We start from the raw sequence: 17,577 nt of genomic DNA, 5'->3' as shown, positions 1-17,577 counted from the left end.
ATCAACGAATATGTTGGACTACAACTCGCATGAAAAAGACAAAATAATACATTAATTAAATAGTGGGAATCTTTATAGCTACATCTTTCTACGTGAACCTGATTCTTGTCTTACATTATGTCTCAAGAAGGAAACTATATGGAATATATGCAGTTCTTTGATACAGGGTGTTTTGGGAGCTAGGAAGTTCAAGCTTTGGGTGGCATCACTGTATTTGCGGGTTTTAATTTTGAACTTGTTGCATACTTTTGACTAGTGTTTTTACATTATGCATAAATTTATATATGACAGTTTATATTTGTTCTAGATAATATGTTCTCATTACATATGTGATTGTTCTCTGCTGTTACATGTGCACTCATCATAATAAAATTTTTAGCTTGTGAGGAGTCTAGATCAGTTTCTACATTCCCTCTGATAGCTATTCCAAGAATATAACCTCACTTCTTTTCTGAGTTCGTTGGAAGAAGAAAGACTCTGGTTAGAAGGTTTTCACCTGCCTTTTTGTGAAAACTGTTCCTGGTACCAAAGATCACATTCATGAAAATAATAATCTATGCATGATAATTGCAATATTCAGCTGTATTGGTGTTCTCTGGGAAAACGTTTGCAAGCTGTTTTCATTCGCTTTGGAATTAGCGACACGCTAACAGAAATAAAAAAAAAATCATATAAAATACATAATCTTAATTTGAAAATATAAATATATTGGTAATATAGAAATTATCCATGGTAAATTTCCTAATACATTGCATGCTAGTCTTCAGAAAATTAGCTGCTGAGATTGTAAGAGTTTTTTAGAATTTGGCAGCTATATCATGCGCCTTATTTAATACATGAGTCATTTTGAAAACACTGCTTATTTTACCATTGGAATCATCCTACTAATAGACTCACTCTAAGACTTTTTTTTTTCAAAGTAGTCCTTTTTAACTGAAGAAATTTATATCTGAATTGCTGTTTACTATCACCACAAATTTGAGATCTATAAATACCGTCTTTTTTACAGTAATGAGTTTAAGTTTTGTTGCAGAATCTTTAAATAAATATGAGCACTTGTAACAGTCACTGCAATTTTGTGGAGGAACAAGCATCTCAGAATAAATATTTTTGAGTTTTTCATATAGTATTTTTTGTTATATGTTTGTTCTAATGTACTGAAATAGTCTGTATCTCAGACTTGCTTCCAAGAAAGGATAAACACTTTAGTATTTAATACACTACCTTTTCTGAAAAAAAAATTTAGTGAAATTCAATAAACTTTTGCTTATGCGACATTGTAGTTGGAATCCCCAGCTACCGAACATCATGATGGGCACTGGGCAAACATTTCTTAATAGACAAGTCAAAGTTAAGTATTCCAGAACCTTGTATTATCCTAGTTTTACTGATAAGAAACTAGAACATAAGTGAAATAAATCTATTAGAAATTTCAGATATGTATCTGAGTTTTTTGATTCTCAGCTCTTAGGGATAAGATCATCCTCCATTTTGTGTTTTTTTTTTTTTTTAAATTAAAATTTAAAAAGTTTCCGGTTTTGTCTATTTTTTTTTTTAAATCTGCTACTTTGAAGGAATCATGTAACTGAAAGTGATGAGGAGTGCATTTTATTCCTCTCTGTATGTTAGTTTTATTATTCATCATCAGTTTATGCACAGGGAGTTTCGAACTACAGTGTATGCAGTTCCAATATCAACCAGTTTGGTGGCATCAACTACTGGCAAAATGTTAGCATTTTCTTTTACACAGTTATATTTTGATAGTGTACTAGATTTGCCTCAAACTTATGTGTGCATTCCTGTTTTATTCCCTTTAGATATTTCCTGGTACAGACTTTCCTAAACTTTCCTGTACATCTTCAAAACCAATTAATCTTTTCCAGATTAATTACTCTTTTTCAGTCCCACTTGATGCAGTTATTTTTCTACAGTATTTTGTCTCACTTCCTGCCTATGGTTTAGAATTGTAATCAAAGGAGCAACTGATGAAAACTAGCATGGTTTGCACTCCAAACATCATTCAGTGAATAAGCTTTAAACATTTCACTAGGGTGAATTGTGTCTTTTCTTCAAAAGATTATATGAAGAAAAGTTAGCCCTTTAGTAATCCAAGGGACGCTGGTTTTATACAAATATGCAAATACTGGTTTTACACAAATATAGAATCATAGAATGGTTAGGGTTGGAAGGGACCTCAAAGATAATCTAGTTCCAAGCCCCTGCCATGGGCAGGGAAATCCTCCACTACACCAAGTTGCCCAAAGCCTCATCCAACCTGGCCTTGAACACTTCCAGGAATGGGGCATCTACAGCTTCTCTGGGCAACCTGTTCCACTGCCTCACCACCCTGAGTGAAAAATTTCTTCCTTATATTTACTCTAAATCTGCCCTCTTTCAATTTAAATCCATTGCCCCATGTCCTATCACTACATGCCCTTGTAAAAAGTCCCTCTCCAGCTTTCCTGGAGGCCCCCTTTAAGTACCTGAAAGCTGCTATAGATCACCCCGGAGCCTTCTCTTCTCCAGGCTGAACAGCCCCAACTCTTTCTTCATAGCAGAGGTGTTCCAGCCCTCGGATCATCTTCGTGGCCCTCCTCTGGACTCGCTCCAGCAGCTCCATGTCCTCCTTGTGTTGGGGACTCGAGAGCTGAACGCAGTATTCCAGGTGGGGTCTCATGAGAGCAGAGTAGAGAGGCAGAATCACCTCCCTCGACCTGCTGGCCATATGTGTAAAACCTGTTCAGTTAGTAAACATAAGCATTTTTTCAAAGTTTTTTAAGACATCAATAACTCTGGAAGAGTCTTTGTAACTCATTTCCACTTAGTCTTAAAAAAAGAAAAATGCTTTTGCGTTCTTGCAAATGACAAGAACTGTTCCTGGCTCCCAAATTCTTCTATTGTTCTAAGATATTTTTGTTGTACCCATTGCTTCCAAAATAATGAAGTCAGTTCAGACTTGTCTAACTGTTTTTGGATATCCAGATTAGTACAATCATTTTTACCTGTTAAGGAGAGATAGAACAGGTAAAAGTATAAAGATTCTTATCCTAATCTACCTAGAAACAAAAGAAAAAATCCCCTCGCATACTTTCAAAAAGGTAATATTTGAGCAAGATGAAAGTTCCTGTAATGTCTTAATGATCAGGTATTCTAAATGTGGGCTAACCTAAACACTTGAATGTGTGTTCTCTCAGATTGCTGAAAATATCACACCTAGTCAAGATGTGGTGCCGAAGTACATGATCTTAATTTTACTAGCTTCATATTTTTCTTAAAGATACTTTTAAATGGAAACAGAATGTTAAAATATATACAATAAATTTATAAATTCTGAGTTCTTTATATTTTGTGCTGGATTTAATCTGACACAAGTTTGTTTTATTTACATTTTATTTTTGTCTGACATTAGACTTCAGCTGTCATCTTTTTATTAATAAAACATTCTTCAGAGCTATTTCTGAATAAAAGAATAATGATATGGAATTTACTTTTTAGTTTTCTAAGGAAATGCCTAAAAGAAAACTAAACCAGATGCTAACATGACATGAACTCCAAAACATGCTCGATTTACAGTCACAGATGATCAAAAAAAGAAATCAAACTTTGGGATGCATAAGAGTAAAATAAACAACATTGAAAATCTAATGGTACTGTTTGAAAAAAAAATATATAATGGAGTAAATTTTTTTCAAATTCTTTCTTACTTTTTATCTGGGGAGTTTCTTTTCTTTGGAACAAGTTTTTAAGTAAAATAGTCTGATAAATGGATCAGAGGTCCAATTAAGTACCAGCAGTTCCTATTCAGTGAGATTTTTACAAAATAAAATATTTAAGACCAGCAAAAAGCCAAAATGAATACTTTTCATCATTGTTCAACTTACATTGCATGTATATTCTTTACTTTCTAATGGCATCTTGTACTTTATTTTTAGGAACGTATTGTGGCCTTAGAAGTGGTAAGTTTCTTAAATTCATTTCTAAATCAATCACAATGACATTGCTGATAATTGTCCTAAATTATGAAAAATATTGATTTTATGTACTTCAAAAAACAGGTTGCAGTTCTGGATTTTTAGTTGTCATTTTACTTTTAAGGGAAGATGTGATAATTTTACACTGCACCTTTCTGTGTAGGTTTTTACTACAGTATTTGAGCATCAGTTATATGAAACAGAGTGTAATGTTGTAGATTTTCTGTATAGTTTAATCCTCATCCCATCCCTGGGAACAGGAATGTCAGAGATTTAACCCATAAAAAGGATGTTATTTTCCTACTGCTAATACTTGGTTGAGGTCTACATGATCTAACAATTTCAGTGACTCTTAGGTGTGTTTTTTATATGTTTAGGCTGTGAGGTGTAGACAGAATCAGTTAATCTGCCCACATCAACACTGCAACTAAAAGTATGAAGGAATACCATTTTAATGTTTAATTAATATAATTTAATAAGATATTAAGTTGGAAGGACAAAGGCCTTCATGTATGTGCATGCCATGCATGCAGCTGGATTATTCAGATGTCCCAAGCTAGTAAATTTATCAGGTGGAATAGCTGCGATGTGTTTCAGCTTGTCTTACCATTTCTGAACTGTGCTTCTTTCCTCTTATGTAGGAATGTCTAATAAGACATCACATAATAGCAAGTATCATGCCTGTAGTTTCTTTTCGTGGGAAATCCAGAAAATTTCATCTAAAGAAACAAGTACTGAGATAATGTCAAGGTTGCAAATACAAACTTTTTAAATTTCCTTGTGCAAATTATTATTTTATCCTCTCTGATCATGCATCTCTGAAAATAGCTTTTGATTTCAAAAATATATTTAAAATATATTCAATATGTTAAAAAAAGAGCTTATATTCACACATAAAAGGCCCTTTGTAAACCAGAGCGCAGTATTGCAACTCCTGCCTTGTGAAAGTAGGGAGCTAATGCTCAAAATCAGGGTCCTGGCACTTCACATAGTGCTGTGTGAGTGTGAAGTGTTGCCAGGACATTAGTTCTGTTCACGAGCATCTCTTATTCATGATTTGCTTACATGTCAACCAGTCGGGCGTGTATCCACTGCCATCCATTTCTCACGAACCGTGAGTTAAACTGCCTGCAAATGCCTTGTCCTTTCTGCTCCCAGAGCTGTTTTGACACAGGCAGAAGGTAATTGCTTGCAAATAGCACAACATCAGGCAAATTCAATCCATATTTTGTGACAATGTTTGTTTCTGTTTTTTTGGGAACCTTTCTACTTTTTATACTTTCAATCTTTTCTACTTTAAGAAGGAAGATTTTTAAGTTATTATTCAGATAGAAAAAGAAGAGGATTATTATAATCAGTAAAATATAGTTTTCTTTCTTAATGCAAGTGCAGAGGTAACACCTGGATACAAATTCGTGATGTTAAATCCAAGAGCTTAAAATCAATCACTGCTTTGTTATTGCTGACATTGGAAGATGTGTAATGTTAAGCCCTGAGATTGCAGACAAGAAAAGTGTGGTCATCACTTCAGGCTGTCGAATGCTCCCAAGGCACTCATTTTAATTTTGCCGTAAAGTTCCTCCATGATGTTAGGCAAATTACTTAAACTAAATTTTTCACAGACTGTTAATTACTTTGTGTTCCTCATTTTCTAGTTATCTGACTTTGTGACTTTTGAGGCCTGATTTTGAGAAATGCAAAGTTTTAGTGATAGCTAAATGCAGTGGGAGCTCTGGCTATACATATATTGCTAAGTATACTTAAAAGTCAAATGTTAGATAGCTGATAGTGAATACTTTAAAATAAAAAGTGTTTTTGACTTTTATATCTCTGTTTCAGTTCTGAGGATGATAGCGTTCTCTCTCTCTCTCCTCCTCCCCCTTCACTGATCTTAAAACCAAAATGCACACAGAGTAATACTTACGCAGTCTGAGTGTTTCAGAATGAGCTATGATAGGAAAGCCCTTGAGCAAAAGAATGAGTAAGGTGTGCTGTTTAAGGGATCTTAAAGAATCCTTGCATTTATAGCATGGATGTCTACATAGCTGTATAACTATGCAGCATTTTTAACAATAAGTACATAATAGTTATGGTACTTATATATTTGTATAATTTTCTTTTCATGTTATTTGAGTGCTAAGAGTGCAGCATCAAAAAAGTACAACCAGTCACATATTTTGTGATTTGATTCAGGCAATAGAGAATGGAAATGGAATAGAGACATAAGGTATTAAATTAAAATTCAAAGAGAATCCTTGGAGAAAAAAAATGTTTAAGTTGTGTAGAAAGAGCATTTTCTTAGGATAATTTTGACAGAAAGGTGGCAGTTCATGAGATTCATGAAATGCAAGATACGAAAAGGGGCAAGAGAGGGGAAAAGTCAGAACACACACACACCTCCAAAGTATACAAAATGCATGGAAAGCATCAAGTCTCCAGAGCTGTTTTTAAACTGCGAGACCATGGGATGGCTGGGTTAGGAATGTCATCTGCATTTTCTTCCACAGCATTCATACTGGAATGGGAAGAAATGGCTCTCCACAGGAATAGATGAAGTTTAGTGCAGAACTGTCTGAGATTTACCACAAGTGTGAAGCCTCTTCCAGCTACTTCTTAAATTGTTTCTACCCTGCACATACCTTTTTAAACACCAGAAAAGACATATACATCTAACAGTAAATGCATTTTTAAAATCTTTAGATTAAGATTTTAACCTAAACAAACTGGTTTACGCAATGACCTGAAAACTGTATATGTGTACATATTTTGAGAGGTATATTTGGCAGCCCACTCTCCTCCCTTTCTCTACAATCCACTCATTTCTGCCTCCCGCATTAGCCAGTAAAATTGTTGTAGTAGCCATGTGATAAAGTCAACAACTCAGGAAAAAAAAAAAAAAGGAAAGAAATGTGGCAGGAACCTAGCAGATTCTTTTCAGAGCTCTGGGTGAATAAACCTTCCAGACCTAACTTAATCTAACTCCGTGATTTTGTGAGTTGCAGCAAACTAGAGGAGTCCCTTGCCTCATCTCTGAGCCCTGTCAGTCCCTTCTCCTCTCATCAGTCTGTTTGAGCTGGAAGCTCCATCTCCTACCCATGACTCGTTCTGTCTGCTATACCCCCACAGTTTCTTGGATCTTCTTTTTCCCTAGCCAACTCTCTTGGTTCCCAAGGAAAGTACTGTATTACTATCCTCCTTCAGGACATGACACCCATGACACCTGATTTTGGTCACTCCCTTGAGGAACCTGAGAAAAAAGAGTACCCATCACAAGAAGCTTTGGATTTTTTGGCTCTTTTTCTTCAATCAGATCAGTTCTACAGTATGATTCGGTAGGATAGGTACACTGCTTCTTGCTCCAGCAGGGTGCACAGGACAGGAGCAGAAGCTGGAAAGTAAGAAGGAAGAACAGGGGTACATAGATAGACTCACTAGTGGGTATAAAAAGAGCTGAAGAACCAAAGTGTGTTCTGGAATAATCCTTCAACTTGTGAGAAGTTCCAGGGGAGTAACAAGTACAGGCAAAACTGAGGCTTTGAGTACCTAGAGATTGTGTTTTATTTGGCTCTTTTTTCGGTTTAATACTGTTTAATAAAGTGAATTTAATTGTTACATAGCTATTAAAAAGTAGTTTTCCTGATTACTTTAGTAATCAATTATGAGGTCTGATGTTTTGCCAGAATGAATACGATTTATCATTAAATAAGGTGATTTAGTTTATTCTTGAGTGTAGCTTAGTTCTTACATACAGAATTTGGCTCTGTATTATTTATAGACAAAGGTGTATGATTTTCTCGGGAAAAAAGTCTGTATTGTATTCTCAGATGTGGCTACAATGGGAAATGTATCTAATTCTCATAAAGAGGTGAAGGTGCATTTTGTAGGTGCACGCTGGTGCTATGCCGTGCTTGTGACTTCAGTGGCTTTCTGTAAACTACATCATGTTCTTTGTGAGCATAAGCTGCAAGTCAGATTCCTCTGTCTTAGTAGTACTTGTCTGACATGAAAGACTGGGAAATTTAATTCGAAATCAACCATGTCCTGAAGCTATTCCAATGAACATATGCATTCTATATCCTTTGATCAATAAGACAGCTTGCTTCTTTCAGTAAAGAACCCAGAAGTGAGGTTAGCACTGGCTTAGAATACTTGGATCAGACTTTACTGGACACGATTCAACTTTTTGTTACAGTGTCATAAATCTAGGCTAAATCCAGTAATGCTGTAAGTATGCTGCAAAATTGTTATTTAATGTGAATATCTTTTTCAGTATGAACATGTATATATTTTGTTGTAACTCATGTTTTATGTTCATGAAAGTAAGATTTTGAATACCAGTAAAATAAATTCCTGTCTGCACACACTCAGTGATGTAAAAGCTCTTAGATTCTTCTACTTTAGTAGCAGGCTCAAATTTGCATCTGTTTTCTGATTTATCACCCATTTTAAAAGAAGAATTGGAAGGGTTACAATGTCCAATGCATTTCATAGGAAGATTATGCAACTGCCTGACACCATTCATTTTAGGATGCTCTCTCTCTCTTTGTCTCTCAATGTGCCATCCATCAATAAGCAAATCTTCCTGTTAACTCTTGAGTTTGTTTCATGTTTGTCGTACTTTGTATGTATGAATGTTTAGGAAGTCTTGAATCTAAGGGTTAATACTTTCTTCTCCCTTGGATTTGTTTCTGTAGTGTCTTGCCAAAACTACCATTACATCAAACGCCTTCTGGTTCTCCCAGATCACAGCCATTCTTTGATCTTATAAAAACCATTGGGAGAGGAGCAACAGTCTGAGATCCTCTGTCCTGCCTGCCTCGCCCTTTCCTTTCCTTTCATCGGCAAGCCAGTGTGTCACTTCCCTTTGCTAGGGGTGGAGAACTTTCCCAAGGTTCCCTGAATCCTTCCTCTGCTCACTCCCACCACTTGACTTCTGCCGCTTTACAGCGCTTGCAGCCAGCTCTTTCTTTTCTCCTGATGCTTGCCATCCTCTTTCCTTCTTCCTTGATGTTGTCTTCTCCCTCTGCATAACTATTGCTCCTGTTCATTACTCTGCTGCTTATCCATCCTCTGCCCCCTACTATTTGGTGCTTTACTTTTTTTAGGTTTTTGCTAATACAGCCACCTCTAGTTTTTTTCCATCAACATTTTGATGTTTTTGTTGTAGAATCATAGAATGGTTAGGGTTGGAAGGGATCTCGAAGATCATCTGGTTCCAACCCCCCTGCCATGGGCAGGGACACCCTCCACTACACCAGGTTGCTCAACGCCTCATCCAACCTGGCCTTGAACACTTCCAGGGATGGGGCATCCACAACTTTTCTGGGCAACCTGTTCCAGTGCCTCACCACTCTCAGAGGGAGGAATTTCTTCCTTAGACCTAACTGAAATCTCCCCTCTTTCAGTTTAAAGCCATTGCCCCTTGTCCTGTCATTACATGCCCTTTGCTGTAAAAGAATTTATTTTGCTATTTAGAGTATGACTTTTTAAACAATTGCCTTTCTCCCATTCACACTTATTTTTCACTTCCTGGCTAATTCTGCGATTTAGAGTGGGAACCAAAAATGCTGAAATAAATAGATTTATAAGATTCTGCACAACGTTTCTAATTTATGGATTTCAGTTAGGGCTGTGTACTTGCACAAAGTCCACAAACTAAACATATATATGTATGTTTCTAATGTCACTTCTCTAATCCCCTTTCCCTCAAAACGTGATATATAACAGTATTTTTAAATTACTCTCCATCAAAAATATTCTTCACTATTTTGTAAAAATGAATGACTAAATTAATGTAAGAAATAAAATAACATTATTACAAAAATATATGCACTTGCGTTGAGACTTTGAATACTAAATTTGCAGATAAGTGTAATCAAGAATATCTTCTTGTGTATTTGTTAAAGAATATTTAAAATATTGGCCCAAGAATTTATTGGTGATTTGCCTGTAAGAGGCAGGTTACAAAATGCAGGTAACTCTGTAAACTTGTAGTAAACTGCTCTTTGTTTGACTGTCAGGATAACAGTTTTGTATTTATTTATTGACAAATAATCGTGGTGCTTGTCTGACAACTTGGTCTAATAATTTCATAGTTTCTGCAGTGATGATATCAGTAATATAATACATTACAGAATCACTAAATGGTTGAGGTTGGAAGAGACCTCTACAGGTCATCTGGCCCAATCCCTCTGGTCAAGCAAGGTCACCCAGAGACAGTTAAGCCGGGCCATGTCCAGATGGCTTTTCAAGATTTCCAAGGATAGAGATTCCACAACTTCCCTGGGCAGCCTATGCCAGCGCTTAGTCAACCTCCCAGTGAAAAGTTATTTCCTGGGTTCAGAAGGAACCTCCTGTGTTTCAGCTTATGCATTGCCTCTTGTCCTGGCACGAGGCACCACTGAAAAGAGCCTGGCTGTCTCTTTGCACCCTTTCTTAAGGTATTTGTACACATTGATGAGATCTCCCTGAGCCTTCTGTTCTCCAGGCTAAAACAATCCCTGCTCTCTTAGGCGTTCCTCACAGGAGAGATGCTCCAGTCCCAGTTAGTTGCCCTTTGCTGGACTGTGTCCAGGATGTCTCTCTTGTGCTGGGGAACCCAGAGCTGGGCCCAGCACTCCAGATATGTCTCACCAGGGCTGACAAGAGGAGAAGGATCACCTCCCTTGACCTGCTGGCAACACTCCTCCTAATGCAACCCTTACATTCTCTAAGTAGAAAGTTCCTTTCAATATTGTGAAGACATGTTCCACATTTTACAAATATTGAACATTTTTGCCAGGTTTTAATAAAACAAAATCCTTTCAATTTTCTAATAAAGTAAAAATCGCAGGATAAATCTTTATTACAAAAGGCTGAAATTCTTATGATATCTTAAGTTATTTCTCTTAGTTTAACTAGGACTAGATATATACAGTAGTCTTCGCTTTCATTTTTTTTTGAACATAGTGTGTATATGTATTTAAATATAATTTTAAAGAGAGATTCTATGTGTTCCATCCACAGGATTCTCTTTAGAAATGTTGGCCTTTCATCTCTGGAATGTGTATCTATGAGTTCTTCCACAGACTATAGGATGCTTATAACTTGATAAGTAAGATATAGATATATGTGGTGTAGTGTGCTTTTTTGTTTGTTTGCTTTATATATCACAAAACAAGTGAAAATTTTGTTTAACAGTGGGCTATTGAGTGCTGTTTCTAATGTACCACTGGGTCCTTCATTTTAGACTTAAATGTTCTATATTTGATCAAATTATAACCTTAGGAACTCAGTCATCAGTTACACCTATTGAATGTTACCATAGATTTTTTTTTCTCTCTTTGTGCATCTTTTGTTTAAAATGGGGAAATCTGTAGGCCAAATGCCTAATTTTCTTTCCTACTCTGACACTTATTTGCTATGAATTCTTGGTTAAATCACTTCTCTTTGTATTTCAGTTTTTCTCAGCTGTAAAACTGAACAATATTTCTTCTTTCCCATGAAAGCTGTATTAATTGAATTTTTGTAATGCTTTCTGGAAAGTTTCATCACTGTTAGCATGCAAAACATTAACGTAAATTACATGTAAAGATTTTTAGCCTGCAAAACTCTAGAAAATTGAAGATAGCATTCATGAATGAATGACAAGGAAGTCTGTGTAGCTTTTAAGAATGTGTGCCCACTAACATTGCTCTACTGTACACAATCTGCCTCTTGTGTTATATTTCTTTTAATGTCCGGTAATTATGTCTGAATGTCTTTGATCAAAATATTACTATACAATAAAGAATAGCTTCTCAAAAACTAGTCCTGTGGACTCCCAGTAGTGCTCGGAGCGCTAGCTGATGATGCACAGAGAGCTGGGTTGCCAAAAGACAGCACCGTCTCCTCCACATTTCCAGCTGTTAGTATGCATCAAACAACTAGAAATTAATGAAATAGTTTCCTGATATTTTTCCATGTAAACAATTCCCGTAGTTACCACAGGGATGTTATGTGCTCATGAATAAGAGAAGAGATGGTCCATGTCATTACAAACAGGAAAGGAAGCATCCATTAAGCTCTCTTTGTTAAAACGTGGTCTACACCATGCAAAAACATCTGGAGTCTAAATTAAAAGTTTGGTTAGTTTGACGTTTGCAATGGTTTGTTAACAAAGGTCTTTTGTTTTTCATTGGTATAAGTGTAGTTTTTGCTTAAAAAAAATCTTACTCATTAAAACTTGAAACAATGTAGTATATAAAAAAAGCCAATTGAACTTGCATGTTGTGTAACTGGATAAATTTATACGTGTTGGCAATTTTTGTAAAGGTAAATTGTTTTCTCGATGTGCTGAAATCATCAACACAGTGATATGATTGGAGTGATGGTACACATGGAATATGAAGACAGAAAATACATTTTTTGTTTTCTCTTAAAGTTCGATCTAGACATGTGACATACTACATCACAGAATGTCCCAGCTATCATAGAATTTGCCTGGCATATGAAAGTCAACAGAGAACCTCAGGCCTCTTAAGTAGAACCACATCCTGTGTAAAAGAAGAGCGTATGCTGTATCAGTCTAGTGCTGGAGATAGAAGCTGACAATGCATAGTTTTACAGATGTTAGCAGGGAAAGCAAAGGATACAGTTATACATGCTGGGTGCATCCTATTTTTGCTATTTAAGTATTCAACATGCTAAGGCCATTTAAAAATAGGTCATCGTAGGTCACCTTTAACATTACATCTTTCATCTGAATTGTGAGTAGCTGCCTGCTGACATGCATTGCAGTCAGTTAAAATTACAGTCACATTTAATCTTTTTTCATGGGTGTTCTTTGAGGATTAGCTAACTGGTACTTAAGTCAGCTCTAATTTTCAGAAATATCTGTGCAATACAGATAGCCATTTGTTTTGACCTACCTCAGAAAAGAAAGGAGCACTGTACTTGAAAGTCAATGAAGTTTGGTTTCTGCTTTATGTTTATGTGTTTTCAATGTATCGACTATAAAGGCAAACTTTAGGAGGACTATACACAAACCTGCTTTGATTTATTTGCATTTAACATTGCAGCTTTGAGACTGAAAATAAAATGTGTATCTGATTTTTAATTAGATCTGTCCCTTGAGACAGTGTGAACCTATCTATCACCAAGAGTACATCAATATAGGAGGATTAACTGTTCACATGCAGTTTAAACATCTAAGTATTTGTATGAAGTCGTGGAAAATGAGTAATTTGTTTTATCATTCTCTGTGAAAACATAGAACACCCCTTTTCAAAGTAAATAATCTGTTTAAAACCAGAAAGATTAATAGCACTCTGTGGAAGGGACTGCTGTTAAGTAAAATACCATTAATACTGCTTCAGTCAGTACAGTCGGTGTTTCATCCTCTTATCGGTACCATCAGTGCACTGTGTCAGTACCTTCTGTTCCCTGTTAAACAATGAGCGGACAGATGCGATTGCTCTCTTCAGGATTATTTGTATATATTATGGCATACAGCTTTCCCATTTCTGGGAAAAAAAGTTAACAGTACTTAATTGCCCTCTGTGTCAGGTGCTTCTAACATCCTTTTTTGCATTTTATCTGTGCGGCTAAATCCATCTCTTGTAATAGAATAGAGTGGAGTCATTAATGATGCAAGTATGGCATTTAATCCATGTTGAAGAGGTTGCTGTGCATTTCGTTAAATTACCAGACGAATTCTGTGGGCCAGCTAAAAGCTCTTTCATCACCTTTCCCTCCCATTCTTCAACGTATTCTTTTGTTGCCACCTTCTTTATTCAATTTCCCCTAACAAACTTGTGTTTTTTTTTTCTTTTCTGTTTTTATTTGCACATCACTACCATTCTTTTCATTGGTTTTATGAAAAAGGCACATATTTCTGTCCCTGAAAATGTTAGGATGTGTGTTATCCTATTCAAATCACTTCACAAACTGCTCAGAAGGCTGTGAGAATTTTAGAATATAAAAGGAACCCTTCTGGTAAAGACCAAAGGTCAATCTAGACTAGCTATAGACATTGTAACAATGGCCAAAATTAAATGCTTAGGGAAGAGTGTATGAACAGGACTGATGTATATTTTGTTTCCCACTCATTCATTCTGATTGCAGCCATTCAAAGCTCAGAGACTTCCAGACTCAGATGTAGTTTCTATGAATTTGGAACCCTTCCATGGTCTTTCTCATTCATGAACTTGCCCAGTTTCCTGCTTAAACCCACATAATATTTTATATCTTTATGTGACTTCTGCTTTTATGCAAATTGGTCATTTCTCCCCTCAAGCATCTGTCTTCCTGGCTGAAGAGTCTTGTTTTTTCGAGTCATTGTATTTAAGCATTTCTCACATGGAAACGGCGCTCCATGGCTTTGATCATTCTCATTGGTCTTCTCTGACCTTTCCTTATTTCTGTTCTAAAATAGAGGTCCATAGCTGCACTCAGTAGTCAAGATGCAAGCACACCGTGGATTCATACTCAACAATAATTACGTTCCCTGGCTTTTTTTTCCTTTCCCGATTATATCCAGTGTTAATTTTGCTTTTCTGGTTGATATTGAGCACTGTTAGCAAGTTCTTGGAAATATGTATCATTACCCCATGGTTTACTTCCTGAGCAGTAATGGTTGGCTTAGAGCCCATCATTTTCTGTGTGAAATTAGGTTTAAATTTTAGGAATTGAAAAAACCTTTCAGAAATCTGAGTAGCCTTAATCATCCTTTATCCACATGATTCTCAATGAAACCAAAAAAACATGGACTGAGTATGCATGTAACCCAAAGGCTGGTCATCTACTTTCACGATTACGTTTAATGATGTAACTAATGAGGACTAGCTGAGGCGCAGCTAACTTTTTTTTTTCTCTCCCCACAAAACGCAGAAATAGAGGGAATATATTTAGGAGACACTTGAGGAGAACAGATGATGAGCATCTTAACTTTCTTAAGTGTATCTACAAACAGTGTTGACATGAGGTCTTGGCATTGGAATTTCGAGAAGGAATTGAAAATGGAATGGCTTAAGGCATGGGCTTACACTTAGGGCCTGAGTTCCTTTTATGGACAGATCACAGGTCTTCTTTATTAAAATGGGAGAAAAAAAGCAAAATCTTTGTAGTTGGAAAAAAAATTGCTGTAAGTTGTATATACTTTATAGCATGCTGAGGAGCCACTACAGTGAATGTGTCGTGTGTCCCAGGTGACTTTATTTCAACTCTGTGTGACTTCTCAAATGTATATTTTTCTGCAGTTCATAAATAAAATATTGTAGCAAAATGCGTTAGGTAATATATACCATAAGCTTAAAATATTAATGGTTTCACTTGGTGTCAGGCCAAGAAGAGAGATTGAGGGGTGTTACAATTTTAGGGTTATTACCATGAGGAAAGATTTTATTTTTGAAGGAGTAGGGGAGTTGTTGGTGTTCAAAGTAAAAAACTTTGTGGACGTGGGTCCATCAGATTTGTGTGCTACTAGGATGACTGAACAATAGGATTTGGTGGTTTTTTTTCACATACAGTTAAGACTGCTTAGGATCTGTTGTCTCTCATATATTTCCCAGCCTTAGAAACACACATACAGACCAGTACCAGGGTCTACTCTAGGAAGAAGCAGCAAATGTTGCATCTTATCATAAATTAATGGAGTGGAAAATCAATGCTTTGATGAATATAAGGCCACTGTAAATGAAGCATGAAATATGAATGAGTACTGCTTTAGTGTTGTAAAAGCGAAATGGTTTATTCTTATAAGAGGCAAACATTAGAGATTAATAGATACCTCTAGGCAATTTCACTTTCAAGTGGAGAGGTATAGTAGCATTTGGAAAAAAAAAAGGGGCTTTTATAGCTATAATAACATTTCTACACTATAATCTGTGAAAAACACTTTAAATGCAATATGTAGGTTTCCTACCTGATTGCATCCTGAAAATATGAAGCAGAATCCATTTCACATATTCATTATTAACATAAAAGTGTAGGTTCTGTAATTCTTTTCTGGTAAATAACCAGATATGTTACAGGAAGAGTAATTTTTTTTTCACCTTATAAAATCTCCTTAGGTGAATTTTGCAAGTAAAAAACCTGATCACAAATTAAGTTACACATTAAGATACAAACTTCTTATGAAGATTATACAATAAATTTTAGTTTTGGTCCAAACACGGCTAGCTATGTGTGAAATCTACTTAACTTCCTTTCTTGTGCAGCAGGTGAGAAAGAAGAAAGTACTGTTTTCTTTTTAGTAGAAATAACTTTTATTAATTCTGACTTTGAGTTTTGCGAAACTGGTTTGTCCTACTTTATTCACTGGAAGTTAGCACAAGTATGCACCTTTCTGTCCTTCTAGGCTTTTCCCAGCATTTACCGTGGTCAGTTGTCAACATTGCAATTAAGGACTTTTTCTTACTGGGTGTCCTCATTGCTGCCCATTTCAGGAAGTGATTTACCTATCTTTCAGGCATAACTTCATATATTTAGTCTTGTATAATTCTTGTATATTTTTAAAAATCCAACAAAATTAATGTGTTAGTATAAAAGAAAAGCAAAAACACTAATTTTGAGCATACCTAAATTATCTCCACCTTATTTTCCCTGTCTCTTTTTTATTTTCTTGTTCTTGCTACATGACTAAAGAATCTTTGTTTTACTCTGTTTCGCTTTTGACAGTTCTTCCTGTACTTCTTGAAATCTAAAATACCCTTTCTTGCTGGTCAATCCTTTTAGCCCGTTTTGTAGGCTTCTTACTCTTCATATTGTTCTTGAAGCAACAATTCATCAAACCTTCCCGTAAAATTCTTCCCTTTATCTGTGATAATGGAGTCGTTATTGTTCTAGCACCTTTGACGGCAATGCATTCCTGTTCTCTTCTGTGCTGTGTGGAGAGTAGAAATTATTTTGGAAAAAAGGGCCAGATTTGGGAATTCCTGCATATTTTTGTCCTGCTGCATCTTGCATTCCTACTGCAGAATGTAACAGTGGGATAAGAGACCCCTTTTTTAGCTAAGCATACAATCTAAGGGTAAAAGTTTACTGCTAGAAGATGGGAGATATTGTTTGAACCTCGTTAGTCGCAGAAGGAAAAAGAACCCAAATACTGGGAAAATTGATTTAACCAGGTGATTGCTTTATAGAAATAGGGCCTAACAGCAGCATATTAACTGTCAGTACAAATTTTTCCTAATTACAGAAAATTAGGTAAATACTTTTAATACATAATATTTTTGCATACATATAATTACAGACACAGAAAAAACAGTCTCATGTCCACTGCCTAATTTAGTTTATTGGGACTGAATATTGGTTACAAGTTTAGTCCTTTGAGATGCAAATGAATCCCATTATTTATGAAACTTGACCTTCATTTGTTACGGAAAGCATATTTCTTACAATCTTAACAACTGAATGTTTGGAACAGTTAGGAAAGAAGCAGACAAGAAAACAGACATCAGTGCTTCTAAATTGATGGTGTGTCTGAACTTAGGTTACTCTGTTCGGTTCTGATTCTCCACTCCTCACTCCCCCTCTCCATCTTAAAAACCACTGAATTAGAGAGGCTACATAAGGCATAAGAACAACCATAGGCATGAAACGTCTTCCATGTGAGGAACAACTAAGTGCACTAGGACTCATCAGCCTG

At 35.9% G+C, this 17,577-nt stretch overlaps 1 protein-coding gene across 1 annotated transcript in view; it reads left to right on the top strand.

The window, feature by feature from the left end:
* Nucleotides 1-17,577, top strand: part of CEP128 (centrosomal protein 128) — a 142,144-nt gene that overhangs the window by 109,749 nt on the left and 14,818 nt on the right. Inside the window, exon 19 of the mRNA XM_086613474.1 lies at nucleotides 3,933-3,956. Within this exon, the coding sequence (XP_086469600.1) occupies nucleotides 3,933-3,956 (24 nt within the window). The remainder of the gene's footprint in view (nucleotides 1-3,932; nucleotides 3,957-17,577) is intronic.

This window comes from Tauraco erythrolophus, chromosome 6 (assembly GCF_009769465.1).
Source record: "Tauraco erythrolophus isolate bTauEry1 chromosome 6, bTauEry1.pri, whole genome shotgun sequence".
In the NCBI taxonomy this organism is placed as follows: domain Eukaryota; kingdom Metazoa; phylum Chordata; class Aves; order Musophagiformes; family Musophagidae; genus Tauraco; species Tauraco erythrolophus.
Note: the sequence above shows the minus strand (reverse complement) of the source record. Positions and strands in the feature narration are given on the sequence as shown.